At 34.9% G+C, this 20160-nt stretch overlaps 1 protein-coding gene across 1 annotated transcript; it reads left to right on the top strand.

Moving 5' to 3' along the window:
• The first annotated feature begins 9926 nt into the window (after positions 1-9926).
• Positions 9927-15994, top strand: LOC123562734 (lysosomal thioesterase PPT2-A-like). Its single transcript, XM_045355345.2, has 9 exons — positions 9927-10148; positions 10511-10664; positions 11578-11670; positions 12124-12178; positions 12682-12734; positions 13187-13270; positions 13839-13923; positions 14657-14711; positions 15262-15994. Exons 1-9 carry the CDS (start codon positions 10008-10010, stop codon positions 15403-15405), a joined length of 864 nt encoding a protein of 287 aa, XP_045211280.2. The 5' UTR covers positions 9927-10007; the 3' UTR covers positions 15406-15994.
• Positions 15995-20160: the final 4166 nt, after the last annotated feature.

Here is a 20160-nt window from a genome sequence, read left to right on the forward strand (position 1 = left end):
TCACTTCCTGGGTTTGTTTACATGACTGACCAATCAGAACGCACAGACGTTACCTTATTCCCAGGTAAACGCTTACCTCATTCCCAGTAAGTTCCCTGTACTTTTTTGAATTGGTGGTCTCTGACCTATAAGAGAAAGAAAATGTCAAAAAGCTCTGCGATATTTGAGTGCATCAGACTGTACTTCCAACGGCAATCTACATGTCAAATGACATGTATTTAGTAATTTAAGAACGTCCAATATGTATTTCATTTAGCTCGTAAATAAGCCCATCTGTTTTTTCCTTGACATAGATTGTACGAGGGTCATCCAATAAGTTCTGACAATGGTCTTATAGTGAACAAATTATAGCAAATAGTGTCATACCTGTACTATATTCCTTCAAAGTATTAGCCCCTGCTTCGGATTACCGCATTCCATGTCTTCGAAAGATCCGTGATTCCCGTTGCTAGGCAACCATCTGAGATGCTTTGCAGTTCCTTGGCCACAGCAACTTTCAAGTCTGTCTTCTAGATCATTGAAACGAACTCCCCGTAGCGGCATTTTTAATTTGGGGAACAGGTCATAGTCACATGGACTAAAGTCTGGAGAATACGGCGGATGCGAAAATATTTCCCATTTATATTCCCTAATTAGTGACGTCACCGGGTCTGATTTATGCGGCGTCACGTTGTCATGAAACAACACTACTCCCGCATTTAAGAGTGCGGGTCGCTTCAGATTTCCCTGTTTTCGTCGGAATTTTGCAGGCCTTGGTGACCCAGGGGTGTGCCATTCGGAAGACTGCGATTTCAATTCAGGTTCATAGCTTCGTAACCACGTCTCATCTACTGCAACAATACGATTTAGGAACCTATCACCTTCATTTTCATACCGCTTAAAGTGTTTTTCTGCAACTACTACCCTGTTCGTCGTTTGGTCCCGATTCAAGTGATGATTTTCAAATGCCTCGTTGATATCGTATGAACTGATCCATGAGCAATTCCAACACTCTCAGCTAACTCCTCACATGTATAACGTCTGTCTTCATCCAAAAGTTTCTTTTTCAACATGAAATTTGTCTGTAGCCTCGATCGGTCGTCCGCTGCGGGGGTCATCGGAAATGTCACAATTTCCTTCGGCAAAACGTCTTATCCTCCTATAAACTGTATTAAATGACACTGCAGATCCACCACAAACTTCTGATACATTTTCATGGATTTACTTTCCTGTTTTCCCTCTCAAAAACTCAATTTTTATGTACGCACGCTGTTCAGCTTGACTTACCGCGGCCATGACGCTAAAGCGACGTATAAATGACGTCACAGCGTGATGACGTTATATGACGCACATGCACGTATTCGGCGTCCATAAATAGCGTGATATTTAATGGCCATGCGTGCCATGTTTTATTACTTTGCGATATAAGATAAAAAAAAAAAATATGGGATCATTATCAGAACTTATTGGATGACCCTCGTAATTTCAGATCAATTCTTTTTGAAAGACTATTATGAAAATAGGAGTAATAAGACATTAGAAAATCCAACAAGTCCTACAGTACACACGATATGGAGAAAGCTCCATCTCGTCATACCTTTCGGTAAACGAAGTTTCAAACTACTAGAACATCTGGTAAATATAGAATATTTTCCACAATAATCTTGAAGAAGTACGGTACAATCTCTCCAGAGAGGCCCTCTCTTAAGCAAAAACCTCTCTATAACAACAACATCAAAATTTCCCTAAGCTGAAATATACCATCAAATTTACCTTTCCAGAATAACAACCTCTACATAACAGTCAATATTTGTATCTACCAAATGATGTTGCTCTACAGAGGTTGCACTGTATTATTTAAGATCTCAAACAAATTGAAGCAAAACATTTTTCAATTTGAGGATATTAGTTCATTATTAAAGGGCCAGTCATAGCTTTGCAGATCATCATTTTCTGTCTTCTTATATTATAAAGAACAAAATTTTTCTCTGTTGTACTGCTTGCTAGGAAAAGTTCATTAGCAATAGACAAGGAAACTCTCGATTAATGAAATACCACGTATCAGTTCGCAAGGGAGAAGAGTTTGAATATATTCAACCAACAAAAGACAAATTAATAACGAATAATAAAATAAAGAATATATTTTCAGTGCTGGACAATACAAAACGCTGAGAAGTAGCGGTATTGGAAATCCTCAAGAATTATGAGAAATTGAAGCTCTTAATAAATTGTATAAAAGTATGTAATAAGAAACACCAACAGAATGACAGACATTAAAGCAAGTAGCTATAGAGCAAATCAGATATCAGAGAAAATTTCAATATATACAGTATACAAAAGAGAGATTATCTTGAAAAAAATGACATTAATTTCTTACCTTCCATTCAACGCTAACAAAGATTACCAGTACTTTACTTTGTAAAATATCAGAACACGCCGGCTTCATTGGTTAACTAATTCCAGATAGGATTAAGAAAACAATAATGATTCTTGTAACTTATATTTGCCCAAGTATTAAGGTTTTCGGAAACAAACATTAATTGTTATAAGTCAGTGAGAAAGGACTTAGAGTTAAAGGACTTAAATAAACAAGTGAATGAAGTATTGCCATACAATACAAAGTCCCCTACTGGAAGGCAACTAATTTTCTCTACTGCAGTATAACATAATGAACTGATATCTGTCAATAATGTATAAACAATATTGTACTATATATACACTATGTTATAACAAAACACTTGGATTAAAATTTGTATGTATAAAACCTATAGTTGTTTTCATATAGCATTTTTGGCCAATTATCAAAAAAGTATCATATAAGTCATTTATAGTAAAAAAACAAGAGTGCCAGAATGTCACAATATACGCCCGTCATAGCAAATTTCTTTACACTAGCACCTGTATTTGCAAATGGAATTTTAATTCTGTGGTTGTGTAGTAATTATTGTAATTCTTTTGTTTTTCTGAATCCACAAAAAACTCCTTACCAGGCAGAGATACGTTAAAATACACCTAAAAATTGAAAGTAACATCTATGTTATACCACAGAAAAGTGGTCTTGGTTTTTCCCTATGGTCAATTATAAAAAAAGTTATTTATAGTAACAACTAAGGGAAGTCAATCTTTAAAAATTGGATGTAACCTGCATGTTGTACCAAAGAAAAGTGGTCTCAATTCTTCCCTATGACTAGTGATGAAAATGTTACAATATAAGCTATTTATAGTAACAACAAAGGGAAGTAATTCTAAAGAAGGGACCTGCGCATGACACTTCGTCTCATGATGATGTACATTTATGCCAAGTTACATCAAAATCCCTCTATGAATTAAGAAGAAATGTTCCAGACAAGGTCATTCTTGTATCTGGCCTTTGGCCTCTATGTGTGACCTTGACCTTCGACATAGGGACCAGGTTCTTGCGCATGACACTCCGTCTCATATTGGTGAACATTTGTGCCAAGTAATATTCAAATCCTGTTTTGCATGACAAAGTTATACACCGGACAGGAAAAAATGTCCCATTGACATTTGATCTCCAATTGTGACCTTGACCTTTAAGCTAGGGTTCTGAGTGTTGTGCATGACACGTCTTCTCATCATGGGGAACATTTATGCCAAGAAATATTAAAATCCCTTGATGAATGGTAGAGTTATGGTCCGGACAGGAAAAAAGCCTTGTTGACATTTGACCTCCAATTGTGACCTTGACCTTTGAGCCAGGGGTCCGGGATTTCCACATGACTCGTCGTCTCATCATGGGAAATATTTGTGCCAAGTGATATTAAAATCCCTTAATTAATGACAGAGTTATGGATCGGACACGAAACAGACCCTGTTCATGCCATGTTAACATCTGACAGCCAAGTGTGACCTTGACCTTTGACCAAGGGTTCTGAAAGTCATGCATGACACATTGTCTTATTATGAGGTACATTTGTGCCAAATAATATTAAAATCCCTTCATGGATGGCAGAGTTATGGACTGGACAGGAAAAAGACCCTGTTGACCTTTGACCTCCAATTGTGACTTGAGCTTTTAGCTAAGGGTCCGGGGTTTGCGCTTAACACGTCGTCTCATCATGGGGAACATTTATGCCAAGTAATATTAAAATCTCTTCATGGATGACAGAGTTATTGACCGGACACGAAATTGTGGACGGAAGGACGGAATGACGGTTGGACGGAATGACGGACGGAAAAGCACATTCCTATGGTCCCCGAAACTGGCTTTCAACCACTAGGAGACTAATAAAGTTAAAATTGAAAAGATGTTGCTGTTTTACTTACATAGAGTAACAACGTCTATTGGTAAATCACAATTTTGAGAACATTTTTGCGAATACAAAATTTTCTACATTTATGCACATGCTTGAAGAGATCTGCACATTTCAAGATTTTAAGACATTATTACGTGTTATAAATTTTAGTAATAGTTATCTTTAGGAGGATAATAGCATTGCCGTTTTAATAAAACTACTCACGGGTTGCCTTTGTTACATAAAACGATTTTCGTTTCCATATACCGAGCCCTGGCTTTATTGTACGTTTTCCGGGTAATAGACGTTACGCGCTTACTTCCGTTTCATCAAACGTGCAGAGCTACCTTAAAGAATTTCTGCCAATGAATAAGACACTAGCGTTCATTGAAATATTTTAAAACCTGCTTGATTTTCCGATATATTGTGTACCGTTCACTACAACTTAAAACATTGCAATTTCAGATTAACGTGCAGTTCAGAAATACTTACAGTTGTTAAGGATTAAAGGCATTATGTGTGAAAATTCATTTGACGATGCATTTGACCTCGTCTCATTGATTATGGTATGTCTTGCAAAACGTTGTTGTGATACATGTGTTAATCCTATTGGTGTATGGAAATTTCGGTACTTTTTCAGTATAATAGTAACTATGCTAGAAATAATTATAATGGCTGAAACTTTTGAACCAAGTGAATTCGAACAATTCACTGAAAACTTGTCAAGGAAAAATAAACATTTATTTGAAGCTTCTAAAGCAATCTTTGTCATGACAATAGTTTTTGGAATATTCTTTGGCTGTTGGTTTTGTTGCGCGTGTTGTGATCGCGGATGCAGGCTGGTTATGTTTAATATAAATGAACTATTGATAATGGTTATGGAAATATTCACGTTTGCATTTGCAGTAGTGTTAGGACAAGATCAAGGTGAAAGAGTTTTCAACGAGCAATCTTTTTCGGTTGTCTTTAGAAGCGTGATTGTTGTAATTAGCGGATTCTTGATTTTTGTAGACATCGGTTCTTTTGTCTACAACTTAGTCTGTTATAAAGATGTCCTAAGAAAATTAGAAAAAGCGGAATGCTTTTGTAAGAATAAGACTCGGCCATACTTAGAAACATAGAAAATAAATACAAATATTTGCTGTAATAAATTAGTAGCTAGTCTTGAACGATTTTACCGATTTTGAAACTTTTATACAAACTGTGTGACACTTTTGCACATACATAAAGAAATAGACAGTAACGAAAATGTGCAACAATATATCATATCGCAAATATATTTGAAAACACACAGCTTGCGAAAAACATTTTTGAATATGACTGCGAACATTCTAATATAGATTGTAACTGGTGTTCAGAAATTTGTCAAGTTTTTGAGTATATATATATTTATTTGCCTGATGTTTTTGTTAAAAAATCACAAGTAAATATTGCCGAGGTAAAACAGAGACTATTTCGTTATTATGCAGATACTTAGCCAGACAAATTGAACAATTCGCCAAAATTTAAAACTTATAAACTCTTCAAAAGTAGCTATGAAGTAGAAATGTATGTGAAGCTTAAATTATCAAGAAGTGAACGCTCTATTATAGCACAATTCCGATGTGGTGTGCTCCCGTTAAGGGTTGAAACTGGTCGCTTCACTGGTGAAGAGCTAGAAAACAGGTTGTGCAGACAGTATGTACGAAATGAGGTAGAACATGAAATACATTTCTTACTTAAATGTACAGCGATCTGAGACAGAGACGTATGATGACACTGTGTTACATTTGAATTTACATTCAGAAGAAGAATTTATGAAAACTCTATTGTTGGACATTCCGACGAGAACAGCTAAATATCTATTCAGTGTGTTTGCTGCGCGAAGGTCATTAACCCATCGTTAATTCAAATCAACTTTCAAATATTATGTAACTAGATTATATTTGTTTTCTGTAATTATTTAAATTGTCCATACATTGCTTTTCAGATCAGCAACTTGCTTTTGTTTTGTAAAAAAGTGACTTATAGGCCCTTCGGGGCGGTTGTATTATATTTCATTTGTATGATATTGTTCTATTTGCTATGATGTACAAGTGCCACTGTAATAAATGATTAATCTATATTTACTGAACAGCTGATATTTTGTAGAATTGTATTGAGTGTACTTTAATGTTAAATATGCCTAGTATGAATATCATCTTTAAAGACATATGAGCCGCGCCATGAGAAAACCAAAATAGTGCGTTTGCGACCAGTATGGATCCAGACCAGCCTGCGCATCCGCGCAGTCTGGATCCATGCTGTTCGCTTTCAAAGCCTAATGTAATTAGAGAAACCGTTAGCGAACAGCATGGATCCTGACCAGACTGCGCAAATGCGCAGGCTAGTCTGGATCAATTCTGGTCGCAAATGCATTATTTTGGTTTTCTCATGGCGCGGCTCATATGCTATTGTTTGTTGTACAATCCACCTAACCATTTGATCGGACAATGATAAATAACTATACAAATCAAAACTACTATGAGAGATAATTTAATCAGCATAATTTGATATCAAGATGACTGCCATTATCAACCTTGACTGCAATCAAAGTTATCAATTAATCAGTTGTTAAACCTATCGTCTACACTTGAATGGCTATTGTTTAAAAACGCTGAAGTCATCAATTCGAATCACATTAACATTTGAAAAAATCTGCCACAGAATTTGTACGTATAATTAACTTAAGGGTTGTTTTGCGTGTTCGGATTGATTATGTATTCAAGAAAAGTATTTAAATTCTCAGATACACTTAGAAGGCAATCTGTTGATAGAAAACATAGGAAAGTGTTATTTGTCTTAGTTGTCCTTATATTTGAATCGCAAGTTTCCATTAGGATTGAGAACACATACTAATTTTAAACGCCCTTTATTTTAAATCACTGTAACAACAGTTTTGATGACATCCTAGAAAATAAAAAAAATGCTGCATTGTTTATTTAATTGAATCTTTTCATACTTCTTACCGTGTGAAGTCCATGATAAGTCAAATAAAGTCTTTTCTTACGATAGCTTGCCAATACGAAATCCTTTTACACGAAATTATTCTAATCTTTATAAGAACATGGCGCAACGGTTGATGAGATATCATTAATTCGATGAATTGTTCTTATCGTTCAGACGCTAGTAAACGTACCCACACTGGTTAACGTCCTTGTGGATCAGTCCCACTAGTTAAATACCCAAGTTTCTGAAAGATGAACTACCTGTTATGGCAAATCGGACGATAAACCTCAGTAATGTCTTGTTTATTTTCATTCTAACATGTCCTTCAAAAATGCGGGTAATGTTGTTGGATTTTGATGAAATTTATGGGCAAATTTTCGCCACCTATGTAAGATGGCGAAAAATACACACGCCAAAATAAAAACACTACATTTTGGGTTAAAAGGGCGAAAATTTGCCGACACGAAAATATCCCAAAGTACGGTATGGCAAATCGGACGATAAACCTCAGTAATGTCTTGTTTATTTTCATTCTAACATGCCCTTTGAAATAGCATTAAAAATTATTCTGAATTATATTTCATCTGGGTAGAAGTTTATATGTCAAAATAGGAAACTGAAAAGACAGTTGTACCAAACAAATTTAGTCGCGTATTGGAACAAAGGTTTGAGTACACTGCTCTCTTACTCTAGAACCAACTCACTTTCAATTAAGATTATAAGATTCTTCCATTGGTTGTACGTGTAGATGGTAGGGGTACATCTGGCTAGAGCATAACTGTTAAGTCGGTAACGAGCCTCTTTCGAGTTACCATGTAAATTAACAATAACCCTAGAGCCCAATCTGTACCTTCGTCAGCGATTAAATCTTTCCGTCCGTATTCAACGAATGATAGAAGAAATAAAACTTTCTTTATAACACTGGCGTATTTGTACAAAGCGCGGTATATCAACTTAGAACAATTCTGGATAAACAACGTTAAAGTGTGTCCAATGCGTTTCATACAAATCATGAAAACACCAAAATTCATTTTTTGACAGACATGTTGATGTTTTGTTAGACATTATCTCCTTTTGATACATAGCAATCAACATTCGTACTATACCTCAGCGTCTAAAGTTCAATTATCAAATAACCTTCGCGCTGTATAAAGTCTAACTACCATGGTTCAGAATTCAGATGCATGTGAAATGAACTACGAAGGAGGTACCCTGAGTGGTTAAATATCCATAGTTTAGGCGAGTGCCATTAACCGCTTTAAGAAGGAAGAGTCTCGCTGTATTCCTTTATTTCTTTCCCCGTTTTGTTCTCGTGTACTTGCTTTGTATTTGTCTTTGAATGTGTATGATTGTGTATGTATGCTAATACTGTACATGCCCTCGTGCTGTTGGTTGCGCTTTGGTGAGCTGCAGATTCAGAGCATTGCTTTTTGTGTTGAATTTTCGTTCTTGCTTTTTATTTTAATCTTCCTCACTGTTATTGTATTATGAAAGTCTTGGGGTGTATATTTCATTTAGTTAGTTGTTTAATTAACACAAGAAAATTGATTTTGTAATAAAAGGAACCAAATCTGTATTTAGACTGAGTTATTATCTACATATTTCTTTTACCGCTTCGGTACCGTAGTGGTAGAGCGCACCCCCCCCCCCCCCCCCCCCCCCTCCTGCCTTCGTCATACCGAAAACGTAAAAATGGTAGTAGTAGCTTCCTCGCTTGGCGCTCAGCATTAAGAGGAGAGTGCTAGGACTGGTCGGCCCGGTGTCAGTATAATGTCACTTGGTGGGGGTATCATGCCACATGTCTACGGCGTGATATTCCAGTGAGGCAGCACCATAAAGTTGGGCATTGTGCTCACTGCTACAAGTAAAATAGTCGTTTATATGACTGAAAAAATGAAAAAATGTTGAAAAAGACGTTGTTGAAATGAAAACAATGTTGAGTTGAGGTATTTCTTTTGAAATAAAGTTCACAATAAAAAAAATAAACAAATGTAAGAACACCTTGAATGCGTAGACTACACAGTCGTGTTTGACTTGGCATTTTTCGTTAAATAAGTAGTGTGTAGTGGTTCCCCGCCTTGCATTATACTCAACGATTTCCCAGTCGAATTAACCGTTTCTTAACGAATTAAGATCGTTAAGTAACTTATTCAACGTAAAATAAAATTCGATATGTTCGTTGAGTAACGGCAGACAAACATAATCCATCAACTTAATTCTGATTGGCTGAACTTTAGCAGGTGGGAGAGTACCTAATTGAAAGAATAGCCAGCATTTCCCTGTCGAATACATCTATTGATTAGGAGTGATATATAAATGACGCAGACTAGATACTACGTAATAATTTCATTTAATACGTCATTTGATTTTGCCCGTGCCAAAATGGAGCATATAGATGTGAAAAAATAGCTAAACCTTTTATTTCACCCTATACACGAAAGAAAGTTAAAAATATAAATGCATGCTAAATGCATTCAACTTCTGACATAAGTAAAAATGTATATTACCCCTTTTACGTACCAATAGTATAATTGTTTTCTTGCCCATATTCAATTCAAAAAGGGCAAGGAAGGTATAACATTAATTATTTGATGCCGTTTTGACAATTGTATTATTTGAATGAAATCAACAATATTTACTTCATTTTATCAGGGTAGGCGAGATAAACGTTATCATAGTGACCCATAACTTTCATCAATTTATAAATATATTGATAACTGACAATACTGTTCACATTTAATGTTTATCAGTTAATTATCATTGTGTTATACTTCAACAATAATTACCGGCTACATAAAGAGCAGGATGCATCGTGTAATACAAAACTCACTTTTTTGTTTGTTTGTTACACTGCACGTGACAAATGCTTACAAACCTGTCATTTTCATGCACGGGATTTTAAGTGACCCTTATGAGGCTGACACGCTATTTCAATGGATAAAACAGGTATGTATGCTATAATTATATTTATCTAATTCACTTTTTCCTTTTTAATACAGATTTTTATATCTCCGTACATCCACTTATTTGCACCATAATAATATGGATACATTCATAAAAGAGATAAGTTATTCGTACATATTTACACTCTAGATTAGTATGGTTATAGATATATGTAGGATTATATGAGGCAAAAACCAACGACAATAACTATACCGCTATATTTCTATTGGATATGTGCAGCAAACGCGACTGTCTGTTTAAACGTAAACGATTATATATCTATATTTCTTTGAAGGCGGACATAAACAGAACAGATATTCCGTTAGTATGATGCAAATGTTAATGATTTAAATATTATTTTATAGGATCATCCCGGGACAGTAACATTTACTATAGACATGTACAACAAACTAGACAGTCTGGTAAATATGATGGAGCAAGTTGATCAGGTCGGGAAGGTTATGATGAAGTTTATGCAACAACATCCGGATGGAGTTAATCTAATTTGTTTCTCACAAGGTATGACATATCGGCTTTATTTAAGGAATAGTACATCACAAACAGTGATTGGTCGTTAAATAAAATCATTTGTTTGAAGTTCAGATGCGAAAATGTATATTACGATGGCGCACACCGAGTGATATAAAAAAAATTCTCATCTGAATGACAATGATTTTATTCAAAACAAAATCACTATTTGAAATATATCATTTCGATGCACATTCATGAAGACATCCACCAAATATTTGTCTGTTTTATGTGGTTTACTCACCTAGCGCGCAGCTGCATGGTGTGTGGCGCAATGTCGTAATAAGTGTAACGTACAAATTGTGATTTTGTTGCATGATTTACCCTCAGTTTCAGTCTTCTTTGTTTAATAGAAAAAATGCGGCGTTGTGTTAGAATATCCTATAAAAACCATAGGTGGTCTCCCTTTCTCTTTGCTTTACAAAAGTTTTGATAAAACATGCCCTCATACTGGTATATATCTGATATTTTATGATATTAGCGAGAAATGACGGTGTCACCATGTGTTATTTTATTCGTTTGTTTTATGTTATTTGTCTATGTGATTTACTTTATCTGTGTATTCATGCAATATTTTCATGAGTTTTCTATTCATGCATATTTTCATGATTTTCACATACATGCATATTTTCATAATTTTCATATTCATGCATTTTTTCATAATTTTCATATTCATGTATATTTTCATGATTAACATATATTCATGCATCGTTTTTAATATTACGAAGGCTGCGTTCTTTGAACATGGCAGTTCACCTTGGATCTTCGTCCGTGTGTTCAAGTTGTATCTATGCCAACTGCTCATATATGATTAGACAGTTTGTCAATTAATCTTAAAGTTTTTAAAACCTAAGCAAAACCTAACTAACAAGGTGACTAATATATCATGTTTTCTATAACACAGGTGGTCTTGTATGTCGAGGTGTTTTAGAACAGTTCTCCCACAACGTGGATACTTTCATCTCTCTAAGTTCACCACAATCAGGACAATTTGGTGGTATGAATTACATGTATATATTGTTCAAAGTCTTCACAAATATGTTAGCAATAAGGTTGTTAACACGCAACACACTTTAATAATATAAATATAACATACGGACACACAGAAAGCTATAGGAAAGCCTACCTGCTTAGCTTTGTACGGATAGCGAAAACCTACGGATCATTGGGTCACGAGTTCGATTCCCTGGCGAGGGGTATGTTCTCCGTCACGATATGATAAAATGCATTGCGCCTGAAGTGCTTACGCCCTCCATTACTGATTCCTGTGAAGCAGTTGGCACTTGCGGAAAACAGGCTGACACAGAAACACAAATTAGCTACCTGTTGTAACGCTATTATATTACATACCTGAGTGGATTTTGTTTTGTACTGCTTAAAAACAATTTATGAAATATGCAAATTAGAAAACAATGACGTAGGAGTTATAATGAGGCTTTATTCTTTTCAGATACCGATTACGTGAAATATGTCTTTCCCAATCTGTTAAGAGACAATGTTTACAAGTAAGTGATTGTTGTTACTGACAACGTAAATGACTATATATCTACAATACTTACGTGCGGCTTTATCATTAAAATCGGGAGCCTCCGTGACCGAGTGGTTAAGGTCGCATACTTAGAATCACTTGCCCCTCATCGATGTTGGTTTCGAGCCTCACACGAGGCGTTGAATTTTTCATATGTGGAAGCCATCTAGCTGGCTTACGGAAGGTCGGTAGTTCTACCTAGTTGCCTGCTCGTGAGGAAATAATGCGGGGAAGGGCACCTGGGGTTTTCCTTTACCATCAAAGCTGGAAAGTCGTCATATGACCTATACTTGTGTCGGTGCGACGTTAAACCCAACAAAATATCATTTAAATCAGTAGCTTAAAAAACTAAGTTGCGTCTTAAGCAAGAAATGGGTTATTCCGATTAGATTTTAAATTAATTACATGTAACTTCCTGCATGTAATGCCCATCGCATCATAAGTTAGCTCTGTCTTTCCAACTTTTGTTTTTCATTTTAGGATTGCTTATTCGAAAGAAGGCCAAAACATATCTGTTGGAAATTACTGGAACGGTAAACACTATCTATACATTTGAATAAGGATTTAACAAAAATAGAAAGGGACGTAACTAAACTAGAAGTTTATTATGTGAATGTAATTTACTGCTGCCTAAAAGCGTGTATGCTTCTGCTATCAAGAATAAGAAAATGCATTTAGCCGAACACAATTCTGCAATAACTTTTAAGAGGAATATATTTAATGGAAAGAACTCTATAAGAAAAATTATTCAACAATGTTTATCCAATCATATGCATGTATTCTATTTTAAGATCACAGACAAGGAAATTACAGTTAATGTCTTTAACCATTCTATTAGACTAAGTGAAAATATGATGAAAGGATTTTAAGTATTGGAAATAACTATATAGGAAAGATTATTTAACGATGTTTATAACTTCATACATGCTATTCTGTAATAACAATAAAATGAAATTTCAGTTCATGTTATTATTCATCATTTCAGATCCTCACCATCAAGACCTTTACAAAGAACACTCAGAATTCCTTGCTGTCCTTAATAATGACACGTTCAATCAGAATAGCAAAGGTGTTTTTCCTTTTACAAAATTCAGATGATTTGTTTGATAAAACAGAAGCATTTGATTAATTACATACGTATTTTCAATAGGATGTGAGAAGTCAATATTTTTCGTATTGGCGTTAAAATACATATCAGGTGATAGACGTCATATGTGATGTCTTTCTTTGTGTGTCGTCGTGTTAAAATGTTCATTTACCACGATGTTATCAATTTTACTTATTAATTGAATTTATATTATTTATGCAATATTGATAAGTGTAGAACGTATAAAGTAGAGATGTTAATATTAGATTTGTATCGAGAAATCTGCACTCTTTCACTCGCGGAATAATATTGCGCTCCTGAATTATCGCAAGCACAATAATTTTTTTAAGTGAACAGTCTAATGAACCCGAATTATAGCACGACAGAAAAAAGTTTAAGCTTAACTAATATAGCGCATGTTCAAATAGTTTCGAGGCCGAAGTATTTGACTAGATGCGTGACATTTATTCTGTACGATCAGTCTAATTTACAGCATCATATGACTTCAGTTACACACTGTTGTTTTCTTTCCTTGATTTGGTTGCTTCAGAATACAAGGCAAACTTCCTGCGTCTGAGAAGACTTGTTATGATTGGTGGAAAAGATGATGGCGTCATCACACCTTGGCAGTCAAGGTAACTTTTTCCAAATAATATTTTTAACAAAACCTGCCGGAAAAGACAGCGTGTTTGGCTATTTATTTGATAGCGGAAGGGAAACTTGATGAATTATTTTAGCGTTTTTAGAACAGAAGCAATTTCATATTTGTAGTCTAAAAATCAACAGTGTATGGGGTTTGTTGAGGGCCTGAAACAGTGTGAAAATTGTACAAAATATAGCCTTTTATTAGAACTACAAGTGACATAATTCACGAGATAATAGCTCCTGAGTGATGGACCTTGCCATATGTGATGTTGATAATTACGAGGAACAACCATATGTATGTTTGAATTAAAAATCCTTCTTTTTGATGTAAATAACTAAATACGAAAATAAGAAAAAAAATCATAAATAAAAATGTCTGAAATGTTGCCAAATGTATTAAGTGTGAAATATGTTAACTTAAAATTTCAAAGTTTCAGTACAAAGTTTAAATGTATTATTTTATCTGTTTGTTAAAGATAAAACAAATGGGAATACAATTCTTTTGCTAAGATTTGATTTCTTAGAATAACGCTAGATACGTTTCTTCAAACGCTACTCTCACACGTACATATAAACAATAAACTTACAGTGTAACTATTCAAAGTTTTTCTGACTTTTGCATAATTATACAGTAAATATTATTTCAGTCATTTCCATATATATAAATTAAAAAAATGCCCGAAACTTGTGAATTCTATGAACATAACGCTTTTCTTGTTTCAGTCATTTTGCGTTCTATGATGAAAAGCTGAACATTGTAGAAATAAAAGATCAAAAAGTAAGTACAAATATATGAATTTTATCTATGGTACATGTGCGTAATCTGCATATAAAAAGTATAGCAAAGTGTATCAGGAAAAAGAGGAGGTACAGTTAAAATATACAATGTTAAAATGTTTCATTCGTACACAGTTATGAGAGAATGCACTCGAATAAGTTCTGTAACCTATGACATTACAGGCAATATTCGGATACCTCAGCGGTACACATGTGAAATATGATATACATATTTAAGTGATTCACAAATGACATTTGCTAAAACATATTCGAATATTTCAGTGGTGCACAAATGACATGTGCTTAAACATATTCGAATATTTCAGTGGTACACAAGTGACATGTGTTAAACATATTCGAATATTTCAGTGGTGCACAAATGACATGTGCTTAAACATATTTGAATATTTCAGTGGTACACAAATGACATGTGCTATAAAACATATTCGAATATTTCAGTGGTACACAAATGACATGTGATTTAAAACATATTCGAATATTTCAGTGGTACATAGATTATAATTTAAATAAAACATATTCGAATATTTCAGTGGTACACAAATGACATGTTCGGCTTACAGAGCCTGGACAAGAGAGGTGGACTATTTATACGAGAGATTCCAGGAGTACAGCATACACATTGGCATTCAACATACAGTGTTTACAAAGACCATATTCTTCCTTTCCTGTCATGATGATGTCTAGAGTAGGAGAGGGAGGTTGCGAGAAGAAACTACGTTCGTTGCTTTGTGAAATGTTCGTGACGAGAGCATTATTGTCTTCCTCTAAATGAATTATATGATATTAATGTAAAGAATTAAAAACATAAATGAAATTTGAGTTTTGTTTAATGAGTTTAAAACAAAATGCAGTTGAATTATTTGTATTTAGTATTACATTTTTGCGTGAGTAGCATAGCAAACAGTCGGCTTTTGCTATTTTACAGACTTCATAGGCATCTTTCAGTTTATATTTTCTATGATTTTCTTATTACTTAATGAGATGGCTACAATTATTGTGTTGTTTGTCTATTTCGACATTATTAATATGTAAACGAACATAAAGGCGAAGACAAAGATCAAAGTGGAGCAGTCAAGTTCAAAGAACGCAGTTTTCCTACAATAGTGAATATATAAATAGTAGGTTACAGAGCTATTTTTTCTGGATCAATGCACATCATTTAGATACAAATGAATTTCAGATATTTATGTTGTTTCATATATGTACACAGACCTTTTCGGCGTAAATGTGTATTAGTTCGACTACGTACATGTATTATATACTTCGGACAAAAGTGTGTGTGTGGGGGGGGGGGGGGGGGGGGGGGGGGGGGGTTTCAAGACAACAACGAAAAACTTATCATCGGTTAATATTAATACCAAGTCTCATAGTCATGGCATAGTTGAGTTTGACCACCCTAAAATGGTTTGGTATATTGCCACTTTGAATATTGAAACATTCTAAATAAATAGAATATTTTCACAATGACATGATACATTTGCCTGCTCCTTTTAGTTTATACTAATTTGCCGCCCAGTGTGAACGTTTTACACAAATGTGGAATCACAACCATATTTAATAGGAAACATGGAGTTATCAAATTATTTATCATTCATTTATATTCGCGAAAAAGTCATGAAAGTAACGATTTCCCATAGACTCCATAATGAAAGTTTGCATGAGGTCCTTAATTTTCAAATCAGTCAAGCAAAAACTCGAGTACACGACCCTATCTTCTTAATTTGGTAAATTTTCTGAGTATATTCTGAGGTTTCGAAATATCAGGTTTCTGTACACACCTTTTCTCCGCAGGTAACTGCCAACTTCCTCACATGAATGAAAGGTAGAGGTCGAATGATTTCAAACGCAATGTCCTTTATCAGATTTTACTGAGAATATATGCCTAACCCGAGGAGCGAACTCTCGACCCCACGATCTGTAGGTCTGTTCTTTTCCTACTGAGCTAAGTTGGCAAGTGGTCTATGTAATAAACAAACCATATGTTCGCTTTGCTCGTAACAACTACAAGTATTTTATTCTGTTCCAGTCCAACGGTTTGAAAGACAATATTGTTACAATTTGGCTTTTATTCAAGCAAGGATATCCACATACATGTATATATTACTTCTCGTGCAGTTATTATGTTGCCAATTAAGTTAAATTGAATTTAAAAATTTACCTTGTATTTAATCGGCTATACCGTAATAAGTTCTTACTGCGCATAACCTGGTGCTTTTATCCATTTATACATGTTTATTTATATATGATCAAGGTTTGCAAAGACGCATAAAAAATGTTTCTCGCATTTTTTTTTCTTTTGTAAAATTTATGCAAATAGATGTTTCGCATCAAGTTTTATTTACGTAAATAAAGTGGAAACGAGTGAGAGCAAAATCTGACAGGCAACGGTCCTCTTATTTTCTTTTGGCCGTCCCCTAATTATAAGAACCTTCAGAGTTTCTATTCATCAGATGTTGAACGCGTGAGGCACACGGTATACCTCGTCCTTTAGTCCTTCATCGTGAAAAGCTGTCGTTTCCAGCTCATTTTGCAATTCTCATTAAAATGAAATAAAACTGGATGCTAATATAAATCATCAACATCAAGTGTAGACAACAAGGAATAACGTTCCATTTGTTCATAATTATACCAAGCATCATAGTCATGGCACACTTGAGTTAGACAACCCGAGCTTATCGCACGGTTCGATTGTATCAGACTTTTTATTACCTTACGTTTCTGTTTGGCTTTGTTTGTAGACTGGCTGAATTATTCGCTAAAATATTGCTATTCAAAATGTGTCCAATGTTTTGAGAAAACCCCTCGAAATTGACCATTGTACGTATACATATGAGTAGTCGTGTACATTTCCATTTACGCCGAAAAGGTCAATTCTAACACGATCCGATTCATTTTCCTATTAAACAAAGAAGGTAGAAAACAGTGAATTATTATACAACAAATCACTGTTCTGACGTCACAATTATTACGTCATGGCGTCAAACGGCTTAGCGGCGCGCTGGAAAAGAAACCGATTGAAAACGGGCAAATTTTTAATGAATGTCGTCAAGGATGTACTTAAAAAATCCTCCTTGGTAACGTGTTAGAATCGAAATAATATATCTCATTTAGTGATTTGCTCTTGAATAAATCATTGTTTGTCGTTCAGATGCGTATTATTATATCACTCGGGCTGCGCCCTCGTGATATAATTCCTTCGCATCTGAACTCCAAACAATGATTTATTCAACGACAAATCACTGGATGAGATATATTATTTCTTAAATAAAAATACGGCGTCAAATATGGCGGCGCGTTAGTTCTTTCAGTAACTTCTCAGCTGCTTGAGTTATTTCTTTGTACAAAACAGATCTCTTTCCTTATAGCGATCCTGGAGGGTATACAGAAAATCTGACTGTCCTTTTTTGTCTGTCCTTTCGTCTGTCTGTCTTTAAATATTCTAATAAGCTTACTTTCGCTTTGTTCCTTGTTATCATAAACGTACTTAAAACAGTCATTCTGATTGTTATGAAAGACCCGAGTGCCTCTCCACGAATTATTTAAGATACGCGCAGGCACCGAACCTCAAGTTTGTACATTTCAAAAGGGTCAAAACAAGTAACGGGGATGGCAAATATTTAGAAGTCAGCGACATTAAACACTTAACCTATATTGGCATAGAAACGATTTCAAAGTTAAGGGACACGGTGGAGGGGCAATCTTCAAACCTATTGATTTCAGTTTTCCTGAATCTGTTCAAACAATCTGAAACAATCCGTTCCAATCGGATTATATATATATATCAAACATTCTTTTAATTATATCTAAATATGTTTAAATACCTTCCTATATTTACCTCTGTGAAAACTGATATTGATCATAACACCCCTGCAAAGCAAAGCAAGTTTTAGGAGAAGTGATGCTTGTTTGATTTGGGTTTAACGCCGTTTTTCAACAGTATTTAAGATATTTAACGGCGGGCAGGTTCCTGGATTTGTACCAGTACAAATATTTTCTCCCCAAGTAACTGCCAACTTCCCCACATGAATAAGAGAGAAAAAAAGACGATTGATTTCAGACACAATGCTTTTTTTCAAATTGTCACGGAGAACCTTCATCTCGTCTGGAGATCAAGCTCGTGACCCCGAGGTCCGTACATCTGCGCTATCCATATTGTGCTAAGCGGGCGGACAGGAGTAGCGAAATCTGTACAGTTTCTCACAAAATGTATGGATCTAGTGCAACTTAATATTCGCATCTGTTGTTCTGTTATTTATAGCTTTATGTTAATAGATACTGATTTCTTAGGTAAATGATTCACTTCTCAGTGTGATCTCTTGCAATAAAACAAACACGTTGGAAGTCATATTCCTCGTTTAAATGGATCAACAGTCTTGTTGTACTTATAAAATATACTGGCCCGATTTATAGGTTGGTCAGGGCTACGGATATGGGATATATATTGTATTTTGTTATTATTTTTTAGCATCCACCGTCCATGTTTACAAACACATATGTTTGTTTTATGAGGAGTACTTGCGATTATACTCATAATGTTATAAAAGCAAGTACATTTTGCAATAATGGCCCATTACATCATGTCTATAGGCTATTCCCTGCAACACCAGAAAAAGGTCGTACATCTGCGTCGCAATAAGGTGGCAGGGGAGCAGTTTCGAATCATGGTCCCGGTCAATTTTTTAAATATTTAGGGTAGCTTTGTTCAAAGTGTATTAATAGTGATGTTTTAATTAGTGAAAGTTTATTATAAAAGAAATCAACGTGCACATGCATGTAGCAGATGCGAATATTTGGCTACACCTAGATCCATAAATTTTGTGAGTCATTATTTGTGGAGGCAGATTTGAACGGATCAGGTGTTTTCCCGCGAAATGAACAGTAAGTGTCTTTGACCTGCTTTTTCTCATGAAACGTTTTGGTTGACAGACACTTTGCTTAATAATAACAGGGCTTTGCAACCTAAGAATTTATTTATATGAAAATTAAAACCTGTCGTGTAATTGTATGAAAACGAGTGTATTGCATGTATTGGAAGTAAGGAAAAATGCCCAACTTTTCTTGATTTGAAGAGGGGTTAGTTAGGGGATCTTTTAAAGGTGACCACATGGGTCGAAATTAATGCTTTCATTTTGAGGCTTACCTTAGTGTCATATCACAGTGTGAAGCGGAAGTACTGCTTTTTGTACTTACAACCTATAAAGAAAAACAGTTGCGAATCATGTACTTGCTTAAAATCTAGCAAAAAAAAACTGCTCCCCTGCCACCTTAGTACCGATTTCTGTGTTAATAGTAACGTAGGTATTTTTTTAATAATACAGCAGGTGGTTTTTTTACAGTGACATAATGCGATATAATCGTTATTTTAAACGTATAGATTTACCCGTAAAATAACCGAAACGGTAAGACATTAAGTTTAAACATGTTCGCCA

Source organism: Mercenaria mercenaria, chromosome 15, assembly GCF_021730395.1.
Source record: "Mercenaria mercenaria strain notata chromosome 15, MADL_Memer_1, whole genome shotgun sequence".
NCBI lineage: Eukaryota > Metazoa > Mollusca > Bivalvia > Venerida > Veneridae > Mercenaria > Mercenaria mercenaria.